This window comes from Eubalaena glacialis, chromosome 18 (assembly GCF_028564815.1).
Source record: "Eubalaena glacialis isolate mEubGla1 chromosome 18, mEubGla1.1.hap2.+ XY, whole genome shotgun sequence".
Classification (NCBI taxonomy): Eukaryota; Metazoa; Chordata; class Mammalia; order Artiodactyla; family Balaenidae; genus Eubalaena; species Eubalaena glacialis.
The window spans coordinates 52,739,588-52,764,634 of NC_083733.1; the positions used below are offsets into that span (position 1 = coordinate 52,739,588).

Consider the following 25,047-nt stretch of genomic DNA (forward strand, 5'->3'; position numbering starts at 1 on the left):
GGGGGGAGAAAAGGGCCTGGTCACCTGCCCTCACCCTGGAAGTCGGAGCAAACCCTGTGAGGACGGAAGGAGGAGGAAGCCATACGGTAGGGGCGTTGGGGTGTCTGGGAAGGACTCTGGGGTCCAGGCCTGGCCTGTGAAGGTCAGGGTCTTCCCAAACCAGGGGAAACCCTCTCTGGGTCCCACGGGTCCTCCTTCCCTCTATCCCCAGCAGCTGGGTACCAAGAAGCCCTTGCCACGTACTGCTGTGAGGACAGACGGACACTAATCTCATCTCCCCAGACCCACGGAGGCCTCCAGGATCATAATCACAACCGCAGGAACTGGCCTGGTTCCCTCCCTTTGTGTGTCTTGGGAGGGGCAATTGCTGAGCAAACAGGGAAGGGAAATCCTGGATTCTGCCTCTCTTTTCCGCTTGATCAGCCGTTACTCAGGCCCAAGGGCCTCTAGGGCCCACTCAGGCCTGGCTCCTTCCTGGCTCTGTGTGTGGGGAAGGGTGCTGGGGTGGTGGGTATATATTCACCCAGGGCTTGGCCTTGGTGAATTCTCAGAAAAAATAAACCCCAGTCTAGGGGCATGAACAGAGTTCACTGACCGCTTGTTGTGGTCCGGGCCCTGGGCTGGGCCCTACACTTGTCAGAGCGCCCTGACACTGCCTGGCCACCCTAGGATGTCGCTATCAGGATCTCCAATTTCCAGAGAGGAACCTGAGGTTCAGGGTCGACAAGGAGGATGTTGGCAGAGGTGGGAATCCCACCCAGACCTCTCTGACCCCCACACTGTGCTCTGAAGCTCAAGCTCACCCCTCCTCTTGGAGGAGCAGCAGGGGGAGGGGGGAGGGGCAGGGTTTGCATGGGAACTCTCCCCTTCACCTCTTCACCTCTTCTTTCTCCCCCAGAGACCAAGACCCCCAACCGGGCAGGCAGAGCTCTCCCCATGGCTGAGTTCCTGCCCCTGCTGCCTTGCGCACCCCTGCTGACCCAGGACGGCGGCGCCCAGGACTCACCTGTCCCCCCAGCCGAGTGGCAGAGCCAGCAGCCACATGGTGGCAGGGCCCAGGGCCTGGCCCCTAAGCCCTGGAGGCTCCCAGAGGTGCCCTCCATTCAGATAATGCCAGCCAGCGATGGGGAGTCACCCCCCTGCACCCCACCTCCCCAGCGCCTGCAGCTGCCGATGACCCCAGACCTGGAGGGTTCGCCCCAGGACAGGTCAGACTTGGGTGGTGGGATGGGAAAGGGGTTCTCTCTCTCGGGACCCACAGGGTGGGTTCCCTGTGGCTGGCACTCCAGGTGGGGAGCTGAAGGTCAGTTAGAATGTGGCCTTAGCCCCACAGGGGCCTGACTGGAAGCTGTGAAATAGATGCAGATAAAAATTGCAGCTGGGAATATGTGTTGGGATAACCAACTGAGCTCAGCTGAGCACTGGTAACTAAGACCAGAGGCAAACATTCTCTTTTGACCCGCCTGGTGTTTTTCAAACTCTGGGTCATGACCCATTTACGGGCTGCTGCAATTGCTACACAGCAATCAACACTTTTCCCCAAATAGAATCAGGAGAGAATCGAAAATAACAGTGTTAAAAAAAAAAAGAAAATAACACACTGTATGAGGCAGTGAACAAGTGTGGCTTCCTACAAATTTTGTGACATTACATATACAGCTGTCCCCGGTATCCATGGGGGTATTCCAAGACCCCTGCAGATACCAAACTTTGCAGATGCTCAAATCTCTTATATAGAATGGTGTAGTATTTGCATATTACCTACTCACATTCTCCTGTATACTTTAAATTACCTCTTGATTACTTATAAAACCTAATGCAGTGTAAATGCTATGTAAATGGTTGTAAATACTATGTAAATAGTTGCCAGCCAGGAAATTCAAGTTTTGTTTCCTGGAATTTTTTTTTTTTTTATTGAAGTATAGTTGATTTACAATGTTGTGTTAGTTTCAGGTGTACAGCAAAGTGATTCAGTTATACATACACATATATATCTATTCTCTTTCAGATTCTTTTCCATTATAGGTTATTACAAGATATTGAATATTGTTCCCTGTGGTATACAGTAGGTCCTTGCTGTTTATCTATTTTATATATAGTATTAATCCCAACTCCTAATTTATCCCTCCCCAGCCCCCCAATTTTTTTATACAAATATTAAATTATTATTTTGTACACCTGAAACTAATATATTATGTACCAATTTAAAAAAATTGAAGTGTAGTTAATTCACAATGTTGTGTTAGTTTCAAGTGTACCCCTCCCGGAATTTAAAAAAAAAATTTTTTTTTTGACCCTTGATTGGTTGAATCCACAGATGTGGAATTTGCAGATACAGAGGGCTGACCGTATTTTTAAGTGTGTACTTGGAGACCAATGTAAAAGGTATTTCCTGCTGCAACTCTTGGGGAAAAAAAAAAAGTTTAAACAAAACTTCTGCAAAGAAACACTACCTCTGGCACAAGGAGACAGGAACAGGGAGGTTCAAGGCTATAGGAGGAAAGAGGAAAGAACTACATTGGCCTTGAATAGAAATGTCCATTGTGGTTTCTTCCAACAATGAACATTCGATAAGAGTTAAAGTTTATGAAGTAGGGCTCTGTGTATCAACGTGGAGAAGTCTCAGAAACAATGATGGTTGCAAAATGATACAGTAGGAGCCTAATTGTGTATCTTTTTAGAAGACATTGAATAATAGGATATATTGTTAGAGGATGCATCTTGATGTAGAAAAAGGATAGAAAAATGTACAGAAAGAACACACACCAAGGGCAGTGGGTACCTTGGGGGGCAGGAACAGAAAAAGGAGGGATGGGGAGTTGGTAACTGTAAGTGTAATCATTTATTTCTTTAAAAAAAAGAAAAAGGATCTGAAGCAAAAATGGCAAAATGTCCACATCTATTGATGTCATATATGCTTGGTAGGGACCAAGATGACTCTTGTATTTTTCCTGTTTGAAATAAATATTCCCTAATTAAAAATTTTAAAGTATTTCAAAAGAAGAAACAGGCAAAGAGAAATACAAAGAAAGAGAACAGTGAGACAGAGGGAGGTGGTGGCGGGAAGGCCTGGCTGAGATCTGACCCTGAGATCTGACCATGAGAGGCAGTCACGGGAAGAAGGGGGCAAGAGCTTCCCTGCAGAGGCAAAGCAAGTGCAAAGGCCTGGGGGCAGGAATGTGTCTGGGGAGTTAGAGGAACAGCAGGGAGGCTGGGTAGCTAGAGGCTGTGAGCAAGGGGGAGCCAGAGAAGAAGTAAGAGTGGAGTCTTAGGCAACAAGGGGAGGACTTCGCTTTCAGTGGGACTGAGAGGTGGGGCTCCGGGAGGGCTCCAAGCCCCGAGGGCCCTGACCTGACACCAGTTCACAGGCTCCCTCTGGCTGTGTGTGGGGAGCAGACTGTAAGGGCGGATGGGAGCAGGGAGACCAGGGAGGAGGCTGTGTGATGGTCCCGGAGGGAGAGCATGGAGGCTGGGCCAGGGTGGGGGCAGCGGAGGAGCCGAATTTAGATTCTGGATAGATTTTGTGGGTGGAGCCCACAGGGTCTGCTGAGAGACTGGATGTGAGTGTGAGGGAAAGAGAGGGGTCAAGAAAAGCTGAAGTTTGGGGCCTGCCATCCACCAAAATGGAGAAGACAGTGGGTTTTTTTGGAGGGAGGGGGTGTAGGGTGGGAGAGGCATGGGAATGGAGTTTTTTTCAACAGCTAGGAACAGCCTGTCCTAGAGAGGAGCGGGGAGCAAGTCTCTGTGCTGGGGCGCCCGTGGCCAGGAGCTGCGAGGTGGGACTCCCATATCTGTGTTCTCGGACAAGGGGTCCAGGACACCGATAGACCCAGGCAGCTGATAGCTCAGGCAGCCGCTGCAGAGACAGGCACAGGTTATGGCGTCACGGGAGGGTTGCGTCCAACAACAGTGACCTCGGCGAGTCACTTCCCATCTTTGAGGCCGGGCTTCCCCTTCTGTAAAAGGGCAGTCCCCCCACCCCCCCACTGTCCTGTGGGAAAGTCCTGACCACAGAGTTAGTGGGATCCCCAGGACTAGGTGACTTGCTTGAAGTCAGATAAGCGCCAGGGAGGCTGGATTCTAACTCGGGCTGGCTGACGCGGGCTGGGACCAAGAGGGGTCCCCAGAGCCCAAGGCCCTGGGCCCTCCGGGGGCCGACAGCGGGGGCTCAGAGATGCGGAGAGGGAGGCGGCCTCGGGCGCCACCCGCTTCCCGCCAGCTGCGTACCCACAGCCGCAACCCCTCCGTTTCCCCGAATCTCCATCCCACCCCCAGCTCCGCCCCACCTCTCAGGTTCCGCCCCGGGTGTGTGTGGGGGGGTGCGGAGAGCCCCCAGCCTGGGGCCTCACTGGAGCCGAGGAACCCTTTCCCGGTACCAGGGGAGCGGGTCAGGCCTGTGCCCAAGCCTCTAGCTGCCATGGCGGTGTCGTGTTTTAATCAAGTCTGTGTTTTTCTCTTTCTGTCTTTCCCCCTCCCCGGTCCATTTCTCTGCCTCTCTCCTTAGAGCCTCTGTCTGTTTCTCTTCCTCTCTCTTGCTCTCTCCGTGCTCTGGCGTCCCAGCCGCCCCTCTCCATCTCTGTCTCGCTCTTCCTGCCCCAGCGCCCCGTCCCTCTCTCTCTAATTCTCCCTCTCGCGTCTCTCTCCCTGTGGCCTCGCTCTGTCCCCACCGTCTCTCCCTCGCCTTGGCCAGCCCCCCGTGGGTCTCCCTCTCGCTCTCACCTCCTGCTCTCCCGCCTCCCTGCGGCCCCTTTCTCCCTCCAAGTATCTGACTCTCTCCATCTAGGCCCCGCCGCCCCTCCCCGTCTCCCCTCCCCGTCTCCCCTCCCCGTCTCCCCTCCCCGTCTCCCCTCCCCGTCTCCCCTCCCCGTCTCCCCTCCCCGCCTCCCCTCCCCGTCTCCCCTCCCCGCCTCGGCTGGTCCCTCCCCTCTCCCCTCCCTCCCGCGGCGGGGGGCGGTGCTGTGACGCGACGGGGCGGGGCCAGGAAGGGGGAGCTGACGCTGCGGCTGCCTCCGGCGGCCCCGGCCTTTTCTGCGGGCGGCGGGCTGCGGGCTGCGGGCTGCGGGCGGTGGGGTCGGGTGCTGGCGGCGGCCGAAGAAGGCGAGGCGGCTGCCCAGCGGGGACGCTCAGCCGGGCCCGGCCCTGCCCTGCGGCTGGGCGCGCCCGCCGCTCCGCATCCATGTTCGAGTGAGGACCGCGGCGGGGGCGGGGAAGTTCGGGAGGAGGTCGGGGTGGGGGGGGAAGGGGCTCCGCGGGCTCGGCTGGGGGTGGTGCGGCCGCAGCCGAGGTCCGGGAGCTTGTGCACCGGGGGCCGGCCAGGGGGAGGGGAGGGAGGCGTTGGGGGCCCAGGGGTGCGCTCGGGGATGGGCCCTGACGGCGGGGAGGCCCCCGGGGCCGGTTCGTTGGCTTGGCGGGGCTTTGGCTGGGGGACCCGGACTCATCCCGGGGGGAGGGGGGGGACCGCGGCCTGCCGGGAGCTCCCCGGGCCTCCTTCGCCGCTGCCTGGGAGGCGAGGGGTGGGCGCGAGGCTGACCCGGGTCTTCGGGCCTGCGGTCTAGGCAGGACGCAGACGAGCCCCCTCCGGCCGGGCCCCCAGGCCCCGGAGCCCGGGGCAAGCCCGGGAGCAGCCTCTCCCGGTCTGGGCCCCCTCCCGCCGTTCTGATCTGTTGCTGGTCCCGGGGCTGCTCGGATGGGGGCTGCTGCGTGGCCGGCCGGCAGACCGCGTGCGTGAGATCCTCTGGGGTCGTGGGCACGGAATTGACCTACTCTCTGTCTGGGCCCAGAGTATTTTAGATTATGCATGGTAGGTGTCTTGGAAGTGTGTATGCGTGTTTGTGTTCCTAGTGTGCAGACAGCTGTGATCCTCCTTGGCTGTGTGCGTGTGTGTGAATTTATCTGGGATACCATCTGTGGTTCCAAGTGTCACTGTAAGTTGCCTGTGTGTTCAGTTGTGATTTTGTAGTGTGTGTGTGCATGTGTCAGGGGCTCTTTGTTTGCTGCTATGACCCTCTGCCTCTGTGTGTGCTTATAATTTGCCTCTGAACCTGTTAGCTCTGTGTGCAAACATAAGTCACCTGTGTATGTCCATGTGTGACATTATTGTGTGTCTGGGGCTCGGTGAGGATGACTGAAACCCTCTGGGGTTGTACCTTTTATCTATTTCTGGTTCCATCTTTGTGTGAAAGTTCCTGTGTGTGTCCCTTTATGACATTGTTGTACGTGCCTGGGCTTCCATGTGAGCAGCTGGGACACTCTGGGGCTTTGTGTGAGTGAGAGAGAGACCCCTTGTGGCTTATAGTGAGCCTGGGACCCTCCCTCCTGAGACCTTGGGTGTACCCTTGACTCTCCGGAGCAATAATAGTAACTGATGTTGTTCCCCTGTTACAGTTTATAAAGCATGTCCCACGCATGATTTCAGTACCTGGCCACTGTGTTGTCGAGATGTGTCCACGACCTCCCGGGGCTGCATTTTTCCCAAGTCCTTCATGGCTGTGTGAGTGTCAGGGCTCTCTGTCAGTCAGCGACAGCAGCTGACATGTCCATCCCTTGCCACGTAAGAGCAGGTCTTTGCTCTGGCTTCCCCTCCAGATGGGGAACGCCATGAGAGCTGAGCTGACCCTAGACTTCATTTACCTGGGTTGTGCACGTGTTAGCTGGGGTCCTCTGTGACTGTTCTTTCACTGTGTGGCTCTCTCTGTAACTTTGGGAATGTTACTTGCTTTCAAGTCTCCTCTGAGACTTTCTTGTGCCCGTATATGTGAATGTACCTGGGACTTTGCATGGTTTTCTGTTTCTGTGACCCTCTGCAGCTGCGTGTGTGTTGTGCATGCATGCACGCGCATGTGTGTGTAACTTCTGGGACTTTGTGTGTGGCTGTAGCATCCTTGTGTGTGATTGTGCTGGGACTCTGTGGCTTTGTGTGTGACTGTAATATACCTGTGATGCTACTGCAGGGTGTATGGGGGGTGAGGGGTAGGGGAGACTTCTTACAACTGTGGGGAACTGCAGTTTGCCTGTGACAGTGGCTGTGTGTGAGCCACGTCGAGGTTCCCTTTTGTGCACACCTGTGTAGGCCTCTGCCCCCCTCTGACCAGAGGGAGTCGTTGGCCTCTTTAGGCCCGGGAAACCGGAGGTGAGGTGTGTGCAGTGACAAAACCCCATTCTCTTCCAAGTCCCTGAGCCATGTCACCGTGTCGGGCTCCTCCCTTCCCTCTGCTGCAGCCTGCCTGGCTGGGCAGCCTCCGGGCTGTGAGGCTTGAGCACTTCCTCTTTGCCCTGCCAAGGAGCAAGATCTGGGGGCGCAGGCTGTGCCCTGTCTGTGTGTGTCGGACTTGTTTGCAGGTGCCCTCCCTTAGACCTGAGGCTGCAGGAGAGTAGGAGAGGTGGAGGAGGGGTCTGCATTTCGGGCTCGAGAGGCAGGAAGATGACGCAGGGGAGGAATGTGGTCACCCCTACCTTAAACCCTTCCCGAGCTCACCAGGGCCGTCAGGGTGAAGCCCGAACACCTGCTCAGGGCCCAGAGGGCCTGCAGGTGGACCTGTGGCCTCCTGTCCTCCTTCCCCAGCCCCACTGGCCACCTCGCTCCTCCTCAGACCTGCCAGACTCAGTCCTGTGCTGGAACTCACTGTTCCTGCCCCTAAAACAGTCTTCCCCGGCCCTTTGCCAGATCTGCTCCTTGTCCTTTGGGCTCAGCTCAAGTGTGCCCTGCACACCAACCCACTTAGTCCTCCTTACCTCCGTGGTCCTCAAACTAGAACATGCATTAGCGTCTCCTGGGCCCCACCCACACTTCTTGATTCAGGAGGTCTGCGGTAGGTTCCAGACTCTGCATTTCTGACAGCTTCCAGGCACTGCTGGCGCTGCCCCTGTGAGCAGCGCTGCCTCACAGCACTGACCAGTGTCTGAGATCATCATCCTTATTTACATGTTCTCTCACTGATCGTCTCTGTTCCCCCATCAGAATGTCAGGTCCCTGCGGGCAGGTGTTGCATCTATCTTGCCCACTTCTGTGTCCCCAGTGCCTGGTGCAGGGCGGGTGCTCCGTGTGCACTTAGAGGGTGACTGACTGGAGTTGGCATCAGTTTGGGCTCCAAATACCAGGCTGAGGTGTTTGTGCAGGGGTCAGCGTGGCACCTCGGCAGCACGTGCTCTGGGGTGGCGGCAGGGCTGCGTGCTCCATTTTAGTCTGACCGTCCCTAATAAACCAGAGCACGTTCCAGGTGGTGGGCTTTATGTACGTATGTCCTCCAGACAACCCTGGGAGGTGGATACTGCTCTTATTCCCATTATACTCAAGAAGAAACTGAGGCACAGAAAGGTTCAGACACTTGCCCAAGGTCACAGGGAAGTGGTCCAGCTGAGATCTGCAGCAGCCTCAGCCTGCGGAGGGTTGGGCAAGTGGTACACTTGGTGGAATCCAAGTTTGGAGGGTGGGGGGCATGGGGAGGTCAATCACTCATTCAGTCCACAGGGGCAGAAGCTTGCGGTGCACCTGCTGTGCGCCAGGCCTCGTTCTAGGCAACGGGGTGCAGCTGGGAACAAAACCCCCTTCCCCTGTGAAGTGCACCTCCTGGTGTGGAGGATTTGAAACTGGGAGAAGTGCTGAGGAGAGAGATGAAGAGGGAGGGGGCTCGGGAGAGGAGAATGTGGTTTCCATGGAGGGGCGAGGGACGGTATCTTGGAGGATTGGCCCCTGAGCAGAGGCGGTGAGGACCTTGCCTTCACCTGGAGTCAAATGCAGACGGGGGGAGGACTCAGCCAGGAGGTCCCTGACCTGACCAGGGAGGAGACTACTGAGATGTCCAGGAGGGGAGAGCATGGAGGCTGGGCCAGGGCACTGGAGCAGGGGGAAGTGGGCAAAATAGAAATAATGGAAATAGATTTTAGAGCTGGAGCATGTGGGACTTGCTAATAAGAGTAAAAATGAGGGGTGAGTAGGAAAGAAGGAGACGCTTAGGTTTTTAGCTCAAGCCACTGAGTGGAAAGTGGTTGTTCAATAAATATTTATTGTATGAATGAATTAATAAGTTAATTTTAAGACCAGCAGGCATTACTGAGAGCTCACTATGTGCCAGGCTCTGTTAGAAGCCCTTTACATGTACTGATTTGTTTAACCCTGCAGACAACTAGAAGAGGACATGCATTTCTCACCCTTGGATTACAGATGAACTGACCGAGGCCCGGGGAGCTAAGGGGCCTGCTCTGGGTCACACGGCTAGGAAGTGGAGCAGGGTGGGTGGGTGGGGATCAATGGGCTGATGGGTGGGCCTTCCCAAGCTGGCCTGTCCCCCCACCCCAGCCTGTTTTTCCCCACAATGCCCCTCTTCCTGTCCCCCCAGCACCACCCCGCACTCTGGCCGGAGCACGCCAAGCAGCTCCCCATCTCTCCGTAAGCGGCTTCAGCTCTTGCCGCCAAGCCGACCCCCACCTGAGCCGGAACCGGGCACCATGGTGGAGAAGGGGTCAGATAGCTCCTCAGAGAAGGGTGGGGTGCCCGGGACACCCAGCACCCAGAGCCTGGGCAGCCGGAACTTCATCCGCAACAGCAAGGTCGGTTGGTGCAAGCCCAGGTGGGGTGGGGGGAGGGGTGGGAGGGCAGGGGCATCCAGAGGCTCACTCTGACTCCATTCCTTTCTCTTACAGAAGATGCAGAGCTGGTACAGTGTAAGTATCGGGGCAGGGGGCCTTGCTGGAGGGATGAGATGGAGGGGGACAGGTGCTGGGCCAGGGGCCCCTGGCTGCAGTAGTCACGGAGTGGGTGCTGGGGTCAGCAGACCTGGGGGTCACATCCTATGCTGCTACTTACATGTTCTGTGACCTTGAGTGAGTTGCTCAACCTCTCTGGGTTTCTCTCTCCTTGAGAAACAGTTCTGACCTTACTAGACTGAGGGGAACATTCACTGAGAGTCAGTGATACTGGTGGGTACGTGGTACAGGACCTGGCTTAGGTAGCAATCAGTAAATGGCTCTCGTTATGGTTACTCTTGTGTTACAGGCAGTAGGAGCCAGAAGTGAGCTAGACACTGAAGCCTCAGAGAGGCTCCTCCCAGGCTGAGGAGACTGAGGGGTGCTGGGAGCTTTGGGGGACAGAATTAGGGGTGTGGCCCCCTGTCCCGGTTCTCACCTCCCAAACTTCCCCCAGATGCTGAGCCCCACGTACAAGCAGCGGAATGAGGACTTCCGGAAACTGTTCAGCAAGCTCCCTGAAGCCGAACGCCTCATCGTGGGTGAGTCCCTGCCAGCCAGACCCGGCGCTCCCGGCTCTGCCCTCCCGACCCTCCCGCGTGCGCCGGCCCAGCGGCCAGGACAGCCATGTGACTCGGGTGTCTGCCTGTCTCTCCCCTCGGCCGCCTCAGATTACTCCTGTGCCTTGCAGCGCGAGATCCTCCTCCAGGGCCGCCTCTATCTCTCCGAGAACTGGATCTGCTTCTACAGCAACATCTTCCGCTGGGAGACAACAGTGAGCTGACCGACCTGGGACGAGGAGGGGCCCCGGGGCGGGCAGGGCCCTGGCCCCTTCTGACCTGTCTTTTGTCCTCAGATTTCCATCCAGTTGAAGGAAGTGACGTGTCTGAAGAAGGAAAAGACGGCCAAGCTGATCCCCAACGCCATCCAGATCTGCACGGAGAATGAGAAGGTGAGCGAGAGGGCCAGCGGACAGGGGCCCCGGGGTCCCCGATCTTCACCGGCTCCTCTCTCCTCCCCACCACCCAGAGCCCTGTTGACTCAGCACCCAGCTTCTCTCATCTTCCCTTTCTCTTTATTCTCCCGGCCCCAGCCTGGGCTCCTGTAGTCTCTGACTACCCGGACTCCTGCACCTGCTCCTGTCTCAGGCCCTGCAGTCTGTCCCCTGACACAGCTGCTCAGGGATAGTATTAACAGAAAAATTCTATCAGCTCAGAGGCCTCCTCCACCGGGAAGCCTTCCCTGATGCTCCATGTATCATGATTGTTGCCTCAGGGTCCAAGAGGGCTGCCTCACACCAGTGGCCCAGACGGGACTGGAGAAGGAAATGGGGCGGGAAGACTTCAAGCAGACTTCCCTTTGTGTTTTCTTGACCAAAAGGGGATCCGTTGGCCACCCACTGCGGGCATAGGAGACTGGGAATGTGCCTTGGGCTTCCCCCAAGCAGCCCAGCCAGTCTGGGCTGACCCTGTCTCCCACCCTGGGCTGTGAGCCCTGGGGCCAGGGCCAGGGGCCATCTCCTCATCGCGGTGACTCCAGGGTCATCCAGTGCTGGGCTGGGCACAGGACAGATATTCTGTGGAATGAGTGAAGGGATGAATGAATACATACATCAGCATGGAGAGCCGGGAACAGGGTGCAGCGGGTGGAGCTTCCTCCTCCCTCCAGCCTTGTCTCTCCCCCAGGGCTCACACCCCTCTCTCTTCTGCAGCATTTCTTCACCTCCTTTGGGGCCCGAGATCGCTGCTTCCTCCTCATCTTCCGCCTCTGGCAGAACGCACTGCTTGAAAAGGTGGGCCTGGGCGAATCCTGGGCAGGGGGGCTAGGGGGAGGGCTGGGGGGGGGACCATGGAGCCAGGGAAGCCAGGACTCGGGGAACTGGAGGACCCCTCCAGCTCTTCTCCATGGGCACCAGACCCAATGTGCCTGCAGCTCTTCCATAGGCCCCCCGCAGGGGGCCCACGGGCTCCGGTGCCACACCCTGCCCATGAGAAATGTGTACTCACAACCCCTTAGTCACCACCTGCAAATCAAAAATGCTCCGAAGATGGGGAGGTTATGGGTAAAGCAAAACCTGACTTGAGCTGACGTGGTTTACAGTCGCTATCAGCACTGTCTGACAGAGTTTTGTGCTGTGCTGTCGGTGTGGTAGCCACCGGCCACGCGTGCCTGTTGAACTCTTGAAATGTGGCTAGTGTGACTGAGGATCTGCATTTTTAATTTAATTTCAGTTTTAATTAATTTAAACTTAAAACACCATGTGTGCTTCTTGTATAACACAGGTCTGTATTTATCTCAATTAATGGGACTTTTCATATGTTTCAGGACCAAAAAATAATAACGTGAATGACTGGGGTAAATCTTAAATATAGTTGTGATTCAGTGTAATATTATAGTATCCAGTACAGAATATACCAGTGATTCTCAAACTGTGTAGTTTCAGGAATCCTTTACACTCTTTAAAATAATTATAGACTCCAAAGAGCTTCTGTTTAAGTAGAGTATATCTATCAGTATATACTGTATTAGACATTGAAACTGGGAAAATTTTTTTTAAAGTGTTCAAAGTTTGAGAAAGGAACAGAAGAAGGGCAGGCTTGGGAGAGGTAGTGGTGCAGTGGGTCAGTGGAAAGGCCTCCCACAGAGAGTAAGTTTTCAATGCGTCTTTTTTTTTTCTTTAATTTTTTGGCCTCGCTGCGTGGCATGTGGCATCTTAGTTCCCCAACCAGGGATCGAACCCGCGCCCCCCCTGCAGTGGAAGCACGGAGTCTTAACCAGTGGACCACCAGGGAAGTCCCGAAACTGGGAAATTTTTAAACACAAGATACACAAACACACATTACATTAGCCACCAGAACAATGATAACATCACATAGTCTCTGGAAAACTCCACTGTACACTCATGAGAGAATAAAAGTGAAAAAGGCAAGTGATATACTACTAGTAACACTTATCATACTTATGAAAATAATTTTGCCCTCATGGATTCCCTAAAAGCGTCTAGGGGATGCCCAGAAATCCTTGGACCATGCTTTGAGAACCTCTGGTATACACTACTTACTGGATCCTAAATATAATATAGATATTTTTAGTGCTGTATTATAGTATAGGCAGTGTATTATCTTTCTTAAATCCCCAAATTTCTTAATTTTGAATCAAGTCTTACCCCAAAGATTTTGAGTAAGGGATTTCAGACTTTTACTTTTCACATTCTGATAGTCTATTATGGGCCAGCCCTGAGTGGGCTCTCCTGGAATGCCCACTGTGGTTGCATGAGTTTATGTAGCATGCATTCAGCTGCAAGTAGCTGAAAACCCAACCAGACAATGGTTTAAACAAACAGATACTGAATTACTTCAGATGATAATAATAATAGCAAACACTTAACAGAGCTATTGGGTGCGAGGAACTGTTCTGAGCTCTCCATGAATTAACTTATTTAATCATCACAGCCACCCTTCAAGGCAGTGTGGTTAGTATATTTATTTCACCACTGAAGCACAGAGGGAAAGCCTTGCCCATGGGCACATATGCTTTTCTGTGGCAGAGCTGGGATTCTGACCCATTACAGTCAGGCTCTGGAGTCCACTTAATCACACTGATGCCCATGTAACAAGAGGTCTGGAGGCAGGCAATCCAGGGTAGATTTGAGGGCTCCCTATGTCATCAAGGACCCAAGCTCTTGTCCATTATTCCACACCATCGTCCTTCGGCATATTGAAGTTTTGTCCACATGCTTGTTGCCTCATGGTTGCAGGTGGCTGCTACAGCTCCAGATGTCATGCCCTCAGTTAAGTGTCCCAAACATGAAAGAAGAAATGGATGGATGGAAAGTGGGCATTCCTTTATCAGGAAGGGACAGCCTCCTTTAGCAGACTTTTTCTTGTATTTCTTTGGCTAAAACTTGGTCACATGATCACCCTTGGTTGCACAGGAAGCTGGGTAGGTGGCAAAGGAAAAATGAGTTGATATAAGCCAGTTATAATTCCCTGGGGCTGGGGAAGATTTTCACCCCAAACAAATCAGGGTTCTGCTGGCAGGAAGGGAGGGTGGATAGATGTCAGGTAGGCATCACACAGTGTCTGCTACTGCTGGCTTGTAGCACCTCAGAAGGCCCAAACCCACTCCTCCAGCAGGGCTGCACTCACTTCCTGTCTTCAGGGGCAGCTCCAGCTATGGCCATCCTCAGGGACGAGAGCACTGGAGCAGGAGCCCGAGGGAGGGACAGTGCAGTGTCAAAGTCTCTAAGGAGGGCAAGGGCAGCCAGACTGCTGGGGATGGAGTTCAGCCCCATCACCGAGTGCGAGTCACTGAACCCCATTGGTCAGATGGGGACTGTCCCTCCTTCACAGCAACTGAGCTGGGCCTAGAATAAGAACTTGGAAATGTCAGCTCATGGGAGGCAGTGCAGTCCAGTGGTTAGCTCCAGGGCTAGACCAGCCCCCTGGGATCACATCTCAACACTGCCACTTCCTAATTAGATGACATTACCCACCTCTGTACCTCAGCGTCATTATCTTAAAATGATGACAATATTAGCACCTACTTTACAGAATGGTTTTGAAGACTTGTTGAGTTAGCATGCATAAACGGTTAGAAGAATGCCTGGCACATGGTAACAACTCAGTGGATGTCAGCTGCTGCTACTGCTACTATTATTACTATTAGTATCTCATCAGCGTCATCCAGCCACTCCAGCCATGGGTAGCTTCTGAGGACACCTGGGAAAGTAGTTGTGGGCAGGACAGCATGGCAGGTGGGAGCATTGGCTCTGGAGTCTGGCTGGGTTTGAACCCCAGAGTTGACCTCAAGCACGAGTTCTCCACCCTGGGCCTCATATTCTCTGTAAAACTGGGAACTTTAACCTGTAGCTGTGGAAGTATTGTGAGGACCTAAGGGAGAATTCCTGAGCACACTGGCTCCTATGCGATGGGGTGCGGAGTGAGATTGGGAGAGGTCTGGGATGGGAGGTCATGCTCCCCCTTGTGGACACCAGGGGAACTGCTGAGGCTGAGGGCTGGTGGGCGTGGGTGGAAGGGCTCTGGCCCTGATAAGGTGGAGGCCAACCTAACGTCCTGCCTGCCCAGACGCTGAGTCCCCGAGAGCTCTGGCACCTGGTGCATCAGTGCTACGGCTCAGAGCTGGGCCTCACCAGCGAGGATGAAGACTATGTCTGCCCCTTGCAGCTGAATGGTCTAGGGTGAGTCGGTGGCTGGAGGCTGGCTCCGGGGGTCGGGAGGAGACAGCAGGGGCTGTGTGCAGAGCTCCTGGAGTCCTGAGTGGACTGAGGCGGGGGTACAAAGTCTGGGAGACCAGGAGAGTGTGTGGGGTCTCAAAGATACAGCGGTCTCACTCCCTCTCTTTCTGTGTAGGAGCCCCAAGGAAGTGGGAGATGTAATCGCCCTGAGCGACATCACCTCGTCAGGGGCAGCTGACCACAGCCAGGAGCCAAGCCCGGCAGGTTCGCGCCGTGGCCGCATCACCCCCAGCCTTTCCCGGGCCAGCAGTGACGCAGACCATGGGGTGAGCAGGCGCGTGGAGGAGCGAGGAGGGTGCTGGGTGGTGTCGGGGAGAGAGAGGGACAGACTGACAGATTGAGGGGGACAGGGAGGGAATGGGCAGAGAAGAGGTGGATGGATGGGTAAGTGAGGGGATGGATGGAGGGATGGGATGGAGCTGGGAAGATGGGCAAGGAAACTAGGCACAGGTAGGGAAAGAGAGAGACAGGCAAAGATGGGACAGGTAGATAGATGGGAAGCGGGAGAGACAGAAGAGCCAAGAGAGGGCTGGCTGGATGGATGAGGTCGGATACAAACAGAGAAGGCATGGACAGGGCAGGCATAAGAAAGCTCATGGCCCAGGCATCCAAGACAGGCCTGGCTGAGAGGCCGAGAGGAGTCCTCGTCTGGGTGGCCCCAGGGCCCCTCGTAGCTCAGCTGTGAGCTGCACATGACCTCCCCAGCATTGGTTTTCCTACAGTCTCGAAGCCTTCTGATGGATGTGGGTACACAAGGGGCCCTTAGGCTGGGACAAGGCTGGATTAAGCTTTTCTCTGCAGGCAGAGGAGGATAAGGAGGAGCAGACAGACAGCCAGCCAGATGCCTCCTCCGGCCAGACAGTGACCCCGGTGGCTGAACCCCCGAGCTCAGAGCCCATCCCACCAGACGGGCCCGCCTCCCTGGGCCCCTTGGATCTGCTGCCCAGTGAGGAGCTATTGACGGACACGAGTAACTCCTCGTCATCCACGGGGGAGGAAGGTGAGGCAGGTGGCCGATGCGTTTGCCTTGGTTACACGTGACAAACCTCACTCACACGGGCTGCACCAGGGGATTCGCTGGCTCATGGGACTGAAAAGTCCACGGGGTAGGCAGATAAGATAAGGCGTTTAAACGGTGTTGTTAGAAATCTGTCCGTATTTAGCTCTGCTTTGCAGGTAGCTTAGCAGGCTGGATAGGAGTATAGACTCTGAAGCCAGATTGCTGGGGCTCAAATCCTGGCCACACTGCTTCCTAGCTGTGTGACTTGGCCAAATTATTCAACCTCTCTGAGCCTCATTTTCCTCATCTAAAAATTTTCCTCACCTGGGGTTAGCAATAATACTACCCACTTCATAGTGTTGTCATTGAGAGAATTAAATGTCTTAATGCAGGTAAAGTGTTTGGGCCAGTTAGTAAGTGTTGGCTGTTATTATATCATCATCATCATCGTTACCATCATCATCATCATTTCCATTTTCTCTATGCCAACTTTATTCTCAGATAGCTTCTACTCTTGTGGCAGAAAGAGCCCCAGCCCTGCCCCAGACAAGCCTAGCAGAGAGAAAGCATGCTTTTCCCAGTGGCTGCACCAAAAGCTCTAGGGTTGGCTCTGACTGGAGAGCAAGCCCACCCCTGAGCCCATCACTGTGGCTGATGGCCTGGCTTGGGACACACACACCCCCATCCACCCACCCCTGAACCAGTCACTGGGGCCGAAAGCTCAAGCTAATGAGCAGGCCCACCCCTGTCGTCACTGGGACTGCAGGCGCGTGAGCCTAGGTGTGTGCTCCGCCTTGAACCCACGGAGGTAGCTCTGATTGTCTGGGCTTGGGGCACACGCCCACCCTAAAGCCATCCTGTGGTGGAGGGGGCTGAGTAGCTCCGTGTCTGTGTCCGCTCTGGTCCAGGAGGATGGGGCTGCCCAGGCACCCCACAAGGCCCGGGAGGGGGAGGAGCGGTCACTCAGAGGGAAACCGAGGGACGCAGCCAGCCTCATCCCCTGTTCTTCTCTGTCGCCCAGCCGACCTGGCGGCCCTCCTTCCCGACCTCTCCGGTCGTCTCCTCATCAACTCCGTCTTCCACGTGGGTGCCGAGCGGCTCCAGCAGATGCTCTTCTCAGACTCGCCCTTCCTGCAGGGCTTCCTGCAGCAGTGCAAGTTCACAGGTCAGGGGCTGAGGTGACCAGGGTACACGGGAGGGGGTGAGGAGGAGCAGGCCAGGAGACGGGCAGGCACCGCTGTGCAGGTCAGGTGTGGCAGGCTGGGGAGTGAAAAGCAGCGTCTGTGAGACCAGAGGGGCTCCGCCTCTTACTAGCTGAGTGGCCTTGCGCCAGGTGTGGGCCCTCTCTGTGCCTCGGTTTCTTCTGTGTGACACGGGTGTGATACTAGTTACCTGCCTTGTCAGGGTCTCATGAGAACTAAATGAGTTAATACTAGAAAAGTGCCTAGAACAGTAGCAGATAGTAAGCATTTAATACATACGAGCTAATGAGCACTCTGTCAGGCCCGTGCAGAGACCAGGGCAGATGAATTCCAGAATCTAGTGAGAACAGCAGTAAACATGCTCACGCAGGTGTGTATGTCAGACAGGTGGCTGTGATCGGGGGGGTATTAGGAAAGGCTGCTGGAAGGATGTGAAATGGAAACTAAGGCCTGAAGGAGGAACTTTCTTAGGGAAAGTGGAGGAGGTGGGAGAGAGGAATCCAGGAGGCCAGCAGGGTACCTGCAAAGATCCTGAGGCTGGAGGCTGGCACTGGGAGAAGCCCCCTGCGGCTGGGCCCCTGTGGCCAGGTGTGGAGAGGGGAAGCCACAGCACCAGGGGAGGCAGAAGGGCTGACCAGGGGACTAGCTAGCAGGGAGCTCGGGAGGCTGCAAAAGAGATTCAGGTTGGGGAGGGCCTACTCAGATGGTAGTTTGCTCTGTTTCTTTTTTCTGTATCGATGAAAATGAACCACGTAGAATCCCCTGCAGAATGAGTGAGACTATGCCTTGTGTTGGGGGCACTCGAGTCCCCCAGACTATGCTTATATCCTGGAGAGACTGGCACGTCAGACTGAGGAGCTCAGACGCTGTCTGGCAGTGCTGGGGAGCCATGGAGTGCTGTAGACAGATAAGGGACAGGGGCAGGCTGGGCTTTAAGAAGCTACCGCTGGACCAGAGGTGGAGACTGAGGCCAGGAGCTCAGGGGGAGGCTGAAGAGGGGCCCTGGACAGACAAGGATGGGCTAAACTAGGACAGTGCTCAGGCGGTCAGTGAACAGATGGGGAGGGAGTGTCCAGGACGAGGCTCAGGGCTCTGCGGGAAACCTGGAGGACAGTGGGGCGAGGAGGGATGTGTTTGAGGAGATGCGGAGGCCAGTGGCTGTGAGGAGCCCTGGGGACTTCCAGGGGAAGGTGTTCAAGAGGTCGCAGGACCCTAGGTCTGAGGCTCAGGGGAGAAGCCAGGACTGGTAAGGAGAGGAGACTGGGGCTGCAGGAGTGGAGGAGGTGGCCCAGGAGGGCTGAGATGTGTAGGCAGGAGAGAGGCCCCAGCTCCGAGGATCATCAGCATCTGAAGTTTTAGGCGTCCAGAGGGAAGATGGGGCAGACACCGCGGTGGGGGCAGGGAGGAGGCGCAGGTTTGGGGGCAAGTCCCCAGGGAACTGGAACCTTCCAGAAAGGCTGAGTCTCCTACAGCTTGTGGGCAAAGGACCGGAGAATGGTGTCTTCATTCTGCCCCTCCATCCTCCAGACGTGACCTTGAGCCCCTGGAGCGGGGACAGCAAGTGCCACCAGCGCCGAGTGCTGACCTACACCGTTCCCATCAGCAACCCGCTGGGGCCCAAGAGCGCCTCTGTGGTGGAGACACAGGTGTGCCAGGCAGGGGGGCCAGCGGGTGGGGTGGCCGGGAGCCAGGGTGGGGGGCATGGCGCTGACTCCCTGTTCCTCCCTTGGCCCCGCAGACGCTGTTCCGGCGCAGCCCGCAGGCGGGCGGGTGTGTGGTGGACTCAGAGGTGCTGACGCAGGGCATCCCTTACCAAGACTACTTCTACACTGCCCACCGCTACTGCATCCTGGGCCTTGCCCGGAACAAGGCCCGCCTCCGGTGAGCAGTGGCCCGGCCCCTCCACCTGACCCCCTGATGGTCCCAGGCCCCCTGCCCCAGTCTCCGCACCCCGAGTCAGCTGCAGAATGTTGGTTGCCACCGCGGCAGGCGAGCAGAAGTCAGGAACACCCCGAGGTGTTTGGCCTGAGCCACCAGAAGGATGGAGCCGCCATTGACTGGGAGGGGAAGGTGGGGAGGGGCAGGTTTGGGGGAAGATCGGAGCTCAGCTTGGGACTTGCTGAGATGTCTCTCAGAAGCCCGTGTGGAGTTGGACGCAGCAGCAAGATGGAAGGGGTTCGAGGGTGAGGTGTAGGCTAGGATGGCAGTCTGGGTGGGCAGTGCTGGGGCAGCACCGAAGGCGGGAGACCTGCCAAGGTAGTGGGTGTGGACAGAGAAGGGGCTGCGGGCTGAGTGGGGTGGTGAGTGGGGATCACAGGGAACCCTTGGGGGGTGTCTGTTTTGTCTGTGGGTAACAAGGGGCCCTCTCTGAATCGGGGGAGGGAAGGCTGCCCCCGGGAATGGGACAGCAAGGCTGGAGTCAGACCCTGACCCCCTCACCCCTTCCCCGACCCCAGAGTGTCCTCCGAGATCCGCTATCGGAAGCAGCCCTGGAGCCTTGTGAAGTCTCTCATTGAGAAGAACTCGTGGAGCGGCATCGAAGATTACTTCCACCACCTGGGTAGGGGACAGGGGTCCGGCCAGGGCCACAGACAGGGTCGGGGCCTGGCCGGGTGCAGACATGCAGGGCCCTCTCTCGTGTCTGCAGAGCGAGAGCTCGCCAAGGCCGAGAAGCTGTCTCTGGAGGAAGGCGGGAAGGATGCACGCGGGCTGCTGTCCGGCCTGCGCAGGCGGAAACGGCCCCTGAGCTGGAGGGGCCACGGTGACGGGCCGCAGCACCCGGACCCTGACCCCTGCGCCCGGGCTGGCATGCACCCCTCAGGTGAGTTCCGTCAGGCCTGGGGGGGCGGGGGAGGAGCTGGGGGTCCGGGTGGGGTGCGTCTGTCTGACTCCGAGTTGCTCCCCCGCAGGCCCCCTCAGCTCCCGCTTCTCGGAACCGTCCGTGGACCAGGGCCCCGGGGCAGGCATCCCCAGCGCCCTGGTTCTCATCAGCATTGTGTGAGTAAGGGGGCCGGGCTTGGGGGTCAGACAGGCCTGGATCTGCACCCTGGCTGCGTGAGCTTGGGCAAGTGCTTGGCCTCTCTGGGTCTCTGCTTACGTGAGAGCACGGGCTCCCCACCCCATAGCAAGGATTAAAGGAGGCGGTGTTTGAGATGCGCCCAGCAGGGCTCCGCACATGGTGTGCTGCTCAGTCTGGCATGGCGAGGTCGTCCCTGGAGGGAGAGGGAAGCTTCGGGGCTCTGGGGGTGTCAGAGGGGCCTGACCTCGCCCCCGGGGCTGGAGGAGCAGGCCCCCAAGGGAGCCGGAATTAGGTGAACCAGGAGAGGTGTGCACAAGGAGCAATGTCACTTACACTTCGTTCAGGTTTTCTGTGCCCAGCCCTGAGCTGTGTGATGCGAGGGACACAGTAGCGACCAGCAGCCCTGGGGGGAGACAGACCTGGCACCAGACCACAGGGATGGGGTGGTGATGGAGGAAACATGGGCGGAGGGGACAGGGAAGCCTTCGGAGGCCAGTGAAGGCTTCCTCCAGGCTGGACAGGTTCCAGGCCGTCAGGGAAGGCTTCCCAGGAAAGCAGAGGACTCTGAGCTGAGACCCCACGGGGATTAGGCGGGGAGACCCACATGCACAGAGGCCGGGGCTAGGGGCAGGGTGCTCTGAGGAAATGGAAATGAGATCCGTGCTCCCCGCAGACCCTGGGCAGCGAGAGATCGGCCACACGTTCAGCCTCTCTGGGCCTCAGTTTGCCAATAACAGCAGTCCAGTGAGGGGCTGTGCGGTGCGCTCAGCTCTGGGCTGCCGGGGTCGGGGGCTGGCCAGGACCGGCTGGGCGGCTCTCATCTCTTTGTCTCCCCCTCTCTGCCTCCTCAGGATCTGTGTGAGGTAGGGTCCTGCGTCCTGCCCTCCCCTCACCTGTGTCTCACCCTCAGCTTCAGCCCCTTGTCCTCACTCCGTGCCCCCAGCTCCCCCAGCGAGGTGGCCTGGAGTAGCAGTTGAGGGCTCAGGCATCAGACAGGCCTGGGTTTGAACCCTGACTTTGCTGCTTATGGACTGTGTGACCCTAGGCATGTCACTCACCCTGTCTGAGTCTTAGTTTCCTCCTCTGAAAAGAGGGCTAATCATGGCACCCCTTCAAGGTGTGGTCACGTGGGTGACCCCCCACTTGTGGGAACGTTGGTATCCTGACTCCTGACCTCCGACCCCTCCCCCCAGCCTCATCGTCCTCATTGCCCTCAACGTCCTCCTCTTTTACCGCCTCTGGTCCCTGGAGAGGACAGCCCACACTTTCGAGTCCTGGCACAGTCTGGCCCTGGCCAAGGGGTGAGTGGGTAGCCCCAGGGAACTGGGAGCTTGGGCAGGTCGGGGGAGGCCCAGACCCCACTCAGGCCCTGTATCCCCCACAGCAAGTTCCCCCAGACGGCCACGGAGTGGGCGGAGATCCTGGCCCTGCAGAAGCAATTCCACAGCGTCGAGGTTCACAAGTGGAGGCAGATCCTGCGGGCTTCTGTGGAGCTCCTGGACGAGGTGCGGCTCTGGGCTGCGGGATCCTGCATTCAAATCCCAAGATGTGGCATATGCATCTGGGCCTCACTTTCGTTCTCTGTTAAATGAGGAAGCCATTCATAGTCCCTACCTCCCAGGGTTGCTGGAAAAATCAGTGGGATGGAAGAAAGAATTTATTGGTTCTCATCCTGGGAAAAAAAGTCCAGGGATGTCCAACTTCAGGCATGGCTGGATCCAGCCACTCAATAGTAGTAAGAATCAGTCTCTCTTACTATCTCTTGACTCTGCCCACCCCCAGGGTTGCCTTTGTTTGGGGCATCCTAGGATGACCAATATGGTACCTACAGTTCCAGGGTAACATCCAAAGGAAAGAGCTCATTCTTACTGGATACTGGGGTCACATTCCCATCCCTGAACCAGTCATAGTGGCCAGGGATAGATGAGGCTTGGTCCCTGAACCCCTCCCCGCCTATGAGGTGACTAAAGGGTCACGTGAGGGTGGGAAAGAGGTTCTCCAAAGGTTATTGGGATCTCATCTCCAGAAGGGGTTGCCCCAGACAACCACTGTAATTCGCTGGCAGCATCTATTCAGACGGCCAGGTTCAAATTCTGACCTGTGACCTCGTGCAAGTGACTTCACCACTGGGGCCTTGGCTTCCTCCTCTGTAAATGGGATGATAATCGATGTTACCTCAAAGGCTGCTGTGAGGATTAAAGGAGTTAGCATCTGAGTAGTGCCCAGCTCATGCAAACACCTCACCTGCATTCACTGTTGTTAGTGAGATCCCGCAAAGCAGGTGCTCAGTAAATGTGGTGGGGGGAGGCGTCAGCACAGACGCCAGGCGCTGGGGAGCATCTGGCGTTGGCTGGGTGCCCAAGGGCATCAGAGCCCACGTTGCTGGGTGATGGTGAAAATCATTCCTGGTCACTATGGACCGTAATGCTGAGGCTCACCTTTAGGGGCCTCATTGCACCCTGAAATCATGCTCAGAGGGAGATGCTCATACAGAAAAGGGCTGTGCAGGACAGGGGAGAGGGATGATTGAGGCTGGGGTCGCGTCGCTCAGAGAGAGGGAGGTCAGGACCTTCCCATCCTCAGTTCAATTCTGATTATTTTCCTCTCTCAAACTGCCAAGGGCATGGGATTGACTGCACAAATTAATACTAACAGCAGACACCAATTGAGCCGGGCTGTTCTAAGAGCTAAAATGACCAACTGATTTGTTTCTCATGGCCAGCCTCCAAGGGGGGTGCTCTTGTTACCCCCCATCTAATAGACAGGAACGTTGAGGTAGAGGCATTCCCAAGGTCGCATGGCAGGGAATAAGAATAGCTAACGTGTATCCAGCACCTCCTGTGTGCCAGGTCCTAGAGTTCACCCATCAGATCCCTGAATTAATCCTGTGAAGCAGGTATGTTACTGACCCACGTTTCAGCTGAGGGACCTGGGAAAGTTAAGGGACTTGCCCAAGGTTACCCAGTAAGTAGCAGAGCCAGGACTTGAACCCAGGCCACCTGGGCCCCTTCCACCTGCTGCCTATGAGAAGTAAAACTGGGTGCAGAATGGCTGGGGTGCAGAGGCACAGGCTGACCTTGGCCTCTCTGGACCTTCCCCAGCTCCTCAGCTGCAGCATGTTGGGGGATGCATCACCCCTCCCAGCACTCATCCCCCACCCTGCCCACCTCTTCCCCCAGATGAAGTTCTCGCTGGAGAAGCTGCATCAAGGCATCACCATCTCGGACCCTCCCTTCGACTCCCAGCCACGGTCCGACGACAGCTTCTCCTGAGGATACCTGGCCACTCGGCCATCCCCCCCAAATGGACAGATGGACACAGAGGCTCGGTGGCCACTGCTGGCTCGGTGTGAGCGCCGGGAACCTCCCGCCCACCCCTCCCAGTGGCCCGGCCAGGGGCCACGCAGACACGGGGACCACAGAACCGAGATGCACTTTAGACCAGCGTGTGTGAGTCCAGCTGCCATCGCCTGCCCCGCCAGGGCACTGGCCCGGCCTTCGGCAGGCCCCCCACTAACTTATTGTGCTCGCCTGGGGTTATGGGGGGCATCTCCCGGGGTGCACGATTCCCTCAGCTCTGGGTTTAATGTATTTATTTGGGGCTGACAGAGCCCCAATAAAGGGTTGGAAATGGCTGTGGCTGTGCCTGCGGGGCCCTGGGAGTGGGTGGGAGCCTCCCGTTGCACTCAGATCCCGCTGTGGTAGGAGGGGCGTACCGTCCATTTTCTGGGGCCACAGTCACTGACGCGACCTGGAATTCCTGAGCATCTTTCACAAGCTTTGCACCATCAGGGTCCAGTGTGGGGGCTGTGAGGACAGACTGGTGGCTGGTGGCTTGGTTCAGTCCTACCTCTGATACTTAGTGGGCATGTCACCTGGAGCAGGTCAACCTCTCTGAGCTTCGGTTTCTTCTTCTGTACAATGAGCATAAGAATAGCACCTGTTGGGGACTTCCCTGGCGGCCCAGTGGTTAGGACTCTGTGCTTCCACTGCAGGGGGTGTGGGTTTGATCCCTGGTCAGGGAACTGAGATCCTGCATGCTGTGCTGCAAAAAAAAAGAATAGCACCTGTCTCCCAGGGTTGTTAGAAGTGAGTCGTTCTCGAACTTTAGCTGCATCAGAATCTCCTGGAGGGCTCTTTAAAAAGCAGAATGCCGGACCCCACCCTCAGTTTCCGACTCGGCACGTCTGGGGTGAGGCTGCTGAGATCCTGCGCTTCCAACAAGTTCCCAGGTGATGCTGACTGTCCAGGGACCCCACTTTGAGAACCCCTTTATAAGGTTTCTAGGAGTTAATAAAGGTGGCTGCTTATAACAGGGTCTGCGCAGAGTAAGTATTCAATAAATGTTACTATTATGGCAGAAAAATTGAGGGGAGAAAAAAGTAAGTCATGTAGTGGGGACCAAGTATGTACCAGGCTCTGTGCCACGGTCTGATGTTCATTTAATTCTCACAGTTACTCCATGAGATGGAGACAAACAAACGGTTACACGCCTGGGGCCACTCAGCAGGGAGGCAAGGCCTAGCCCCTGGTGTCTCCACATTTAGATACAAGGGCCCCCTTCAGGACCCCATACCAGCCCGTTCAGGTTGTGGCCATCTGGACCCCATCTTACCCATGTGGAAATGGGCCTAGAGGCAAGGTCTCGGTCCAGGTAGAACCTAGGTTTGTCTCACTCAAACCCTGTTCTGGTTCCAGAGTGAGTGAGGAGGGGTAAAGAGAGACCTTTGACAAGTCACAGTCAGGCTGTAAGAATCTTAATTGATGGCTTGGGGCAGAGGACTGGAGGAGGGGCTGCATGGGGCAGGATGGACCACAGGTGACAAAGGGCAGAGCCAGCCTCCTCTAACCTCTAGCTATGTGATCATGGCAAGTTACCCATCCTGAGC

The 25,047-nt window shown here is 56.3% G+C and overlaps 1 protein-coding gene across 4 annotated transcripts; it reads left to right on the forward strand.

The window, feature by feature from the left end:
• Nucleotides 1-19: 19 nt before the first annotated feature.
• On the forward strand, nt 20-23,793 carry GRAMD1A (GRAM domain containing 1A). 4 transcript variants are annotated; one of them, XM_061174048.1, is made up of 20 exons: nt 20-86; nt 899-1,208; nt 9,336-9,546; nt 9,640-9,660; nt 10,139-10,223; nt 10,353-10,456; nt 10,538-10,633; nt 11,393-11,473; nt 14,769-14,881; nt 15,054-15,204; nt 15,740-15,938; nt 16,960-17,103; nt 18,668-18,786; nt 18,879-19,021; nt 19,597-19,700; nt 19,788-19,961; nt 20,050-20,137; nt 21,353-21,460; nt 21,544-21,664; nt 23,339-23,793. In XM_061174048.1, the coding sequence occupies exons 2-20, from the start codon at nt 937-939 to the stop codon at nt 23,429-23,431; spliced, it is 2,427 nt and encodes an 808-aa protein (XP_061030031.1). In that variant the 5' UTR covers nt 20-86; nt 899-936; the 3' UTR covers nt 23,432-23,793. The 4 variants fall into 4 exon arrangements, with proteins under 4 accessions (XP_061030031.1, XP_061030034.1, XP_061030032.1 ...); XM_061174050.1 differs by lacking the exons at nt 20-86; nt 899-1,208 and adding exons at nt 5,014-5,184; nt 9,119-9,228; XM_061174051.1 differs by lacking the exons at nt 20-86; nt 899-1,208 and adding an exon at nt 4,326-4,441.
• Nucleotides 23,794-25,047: the final 1,254 nt, after the last annotated feature.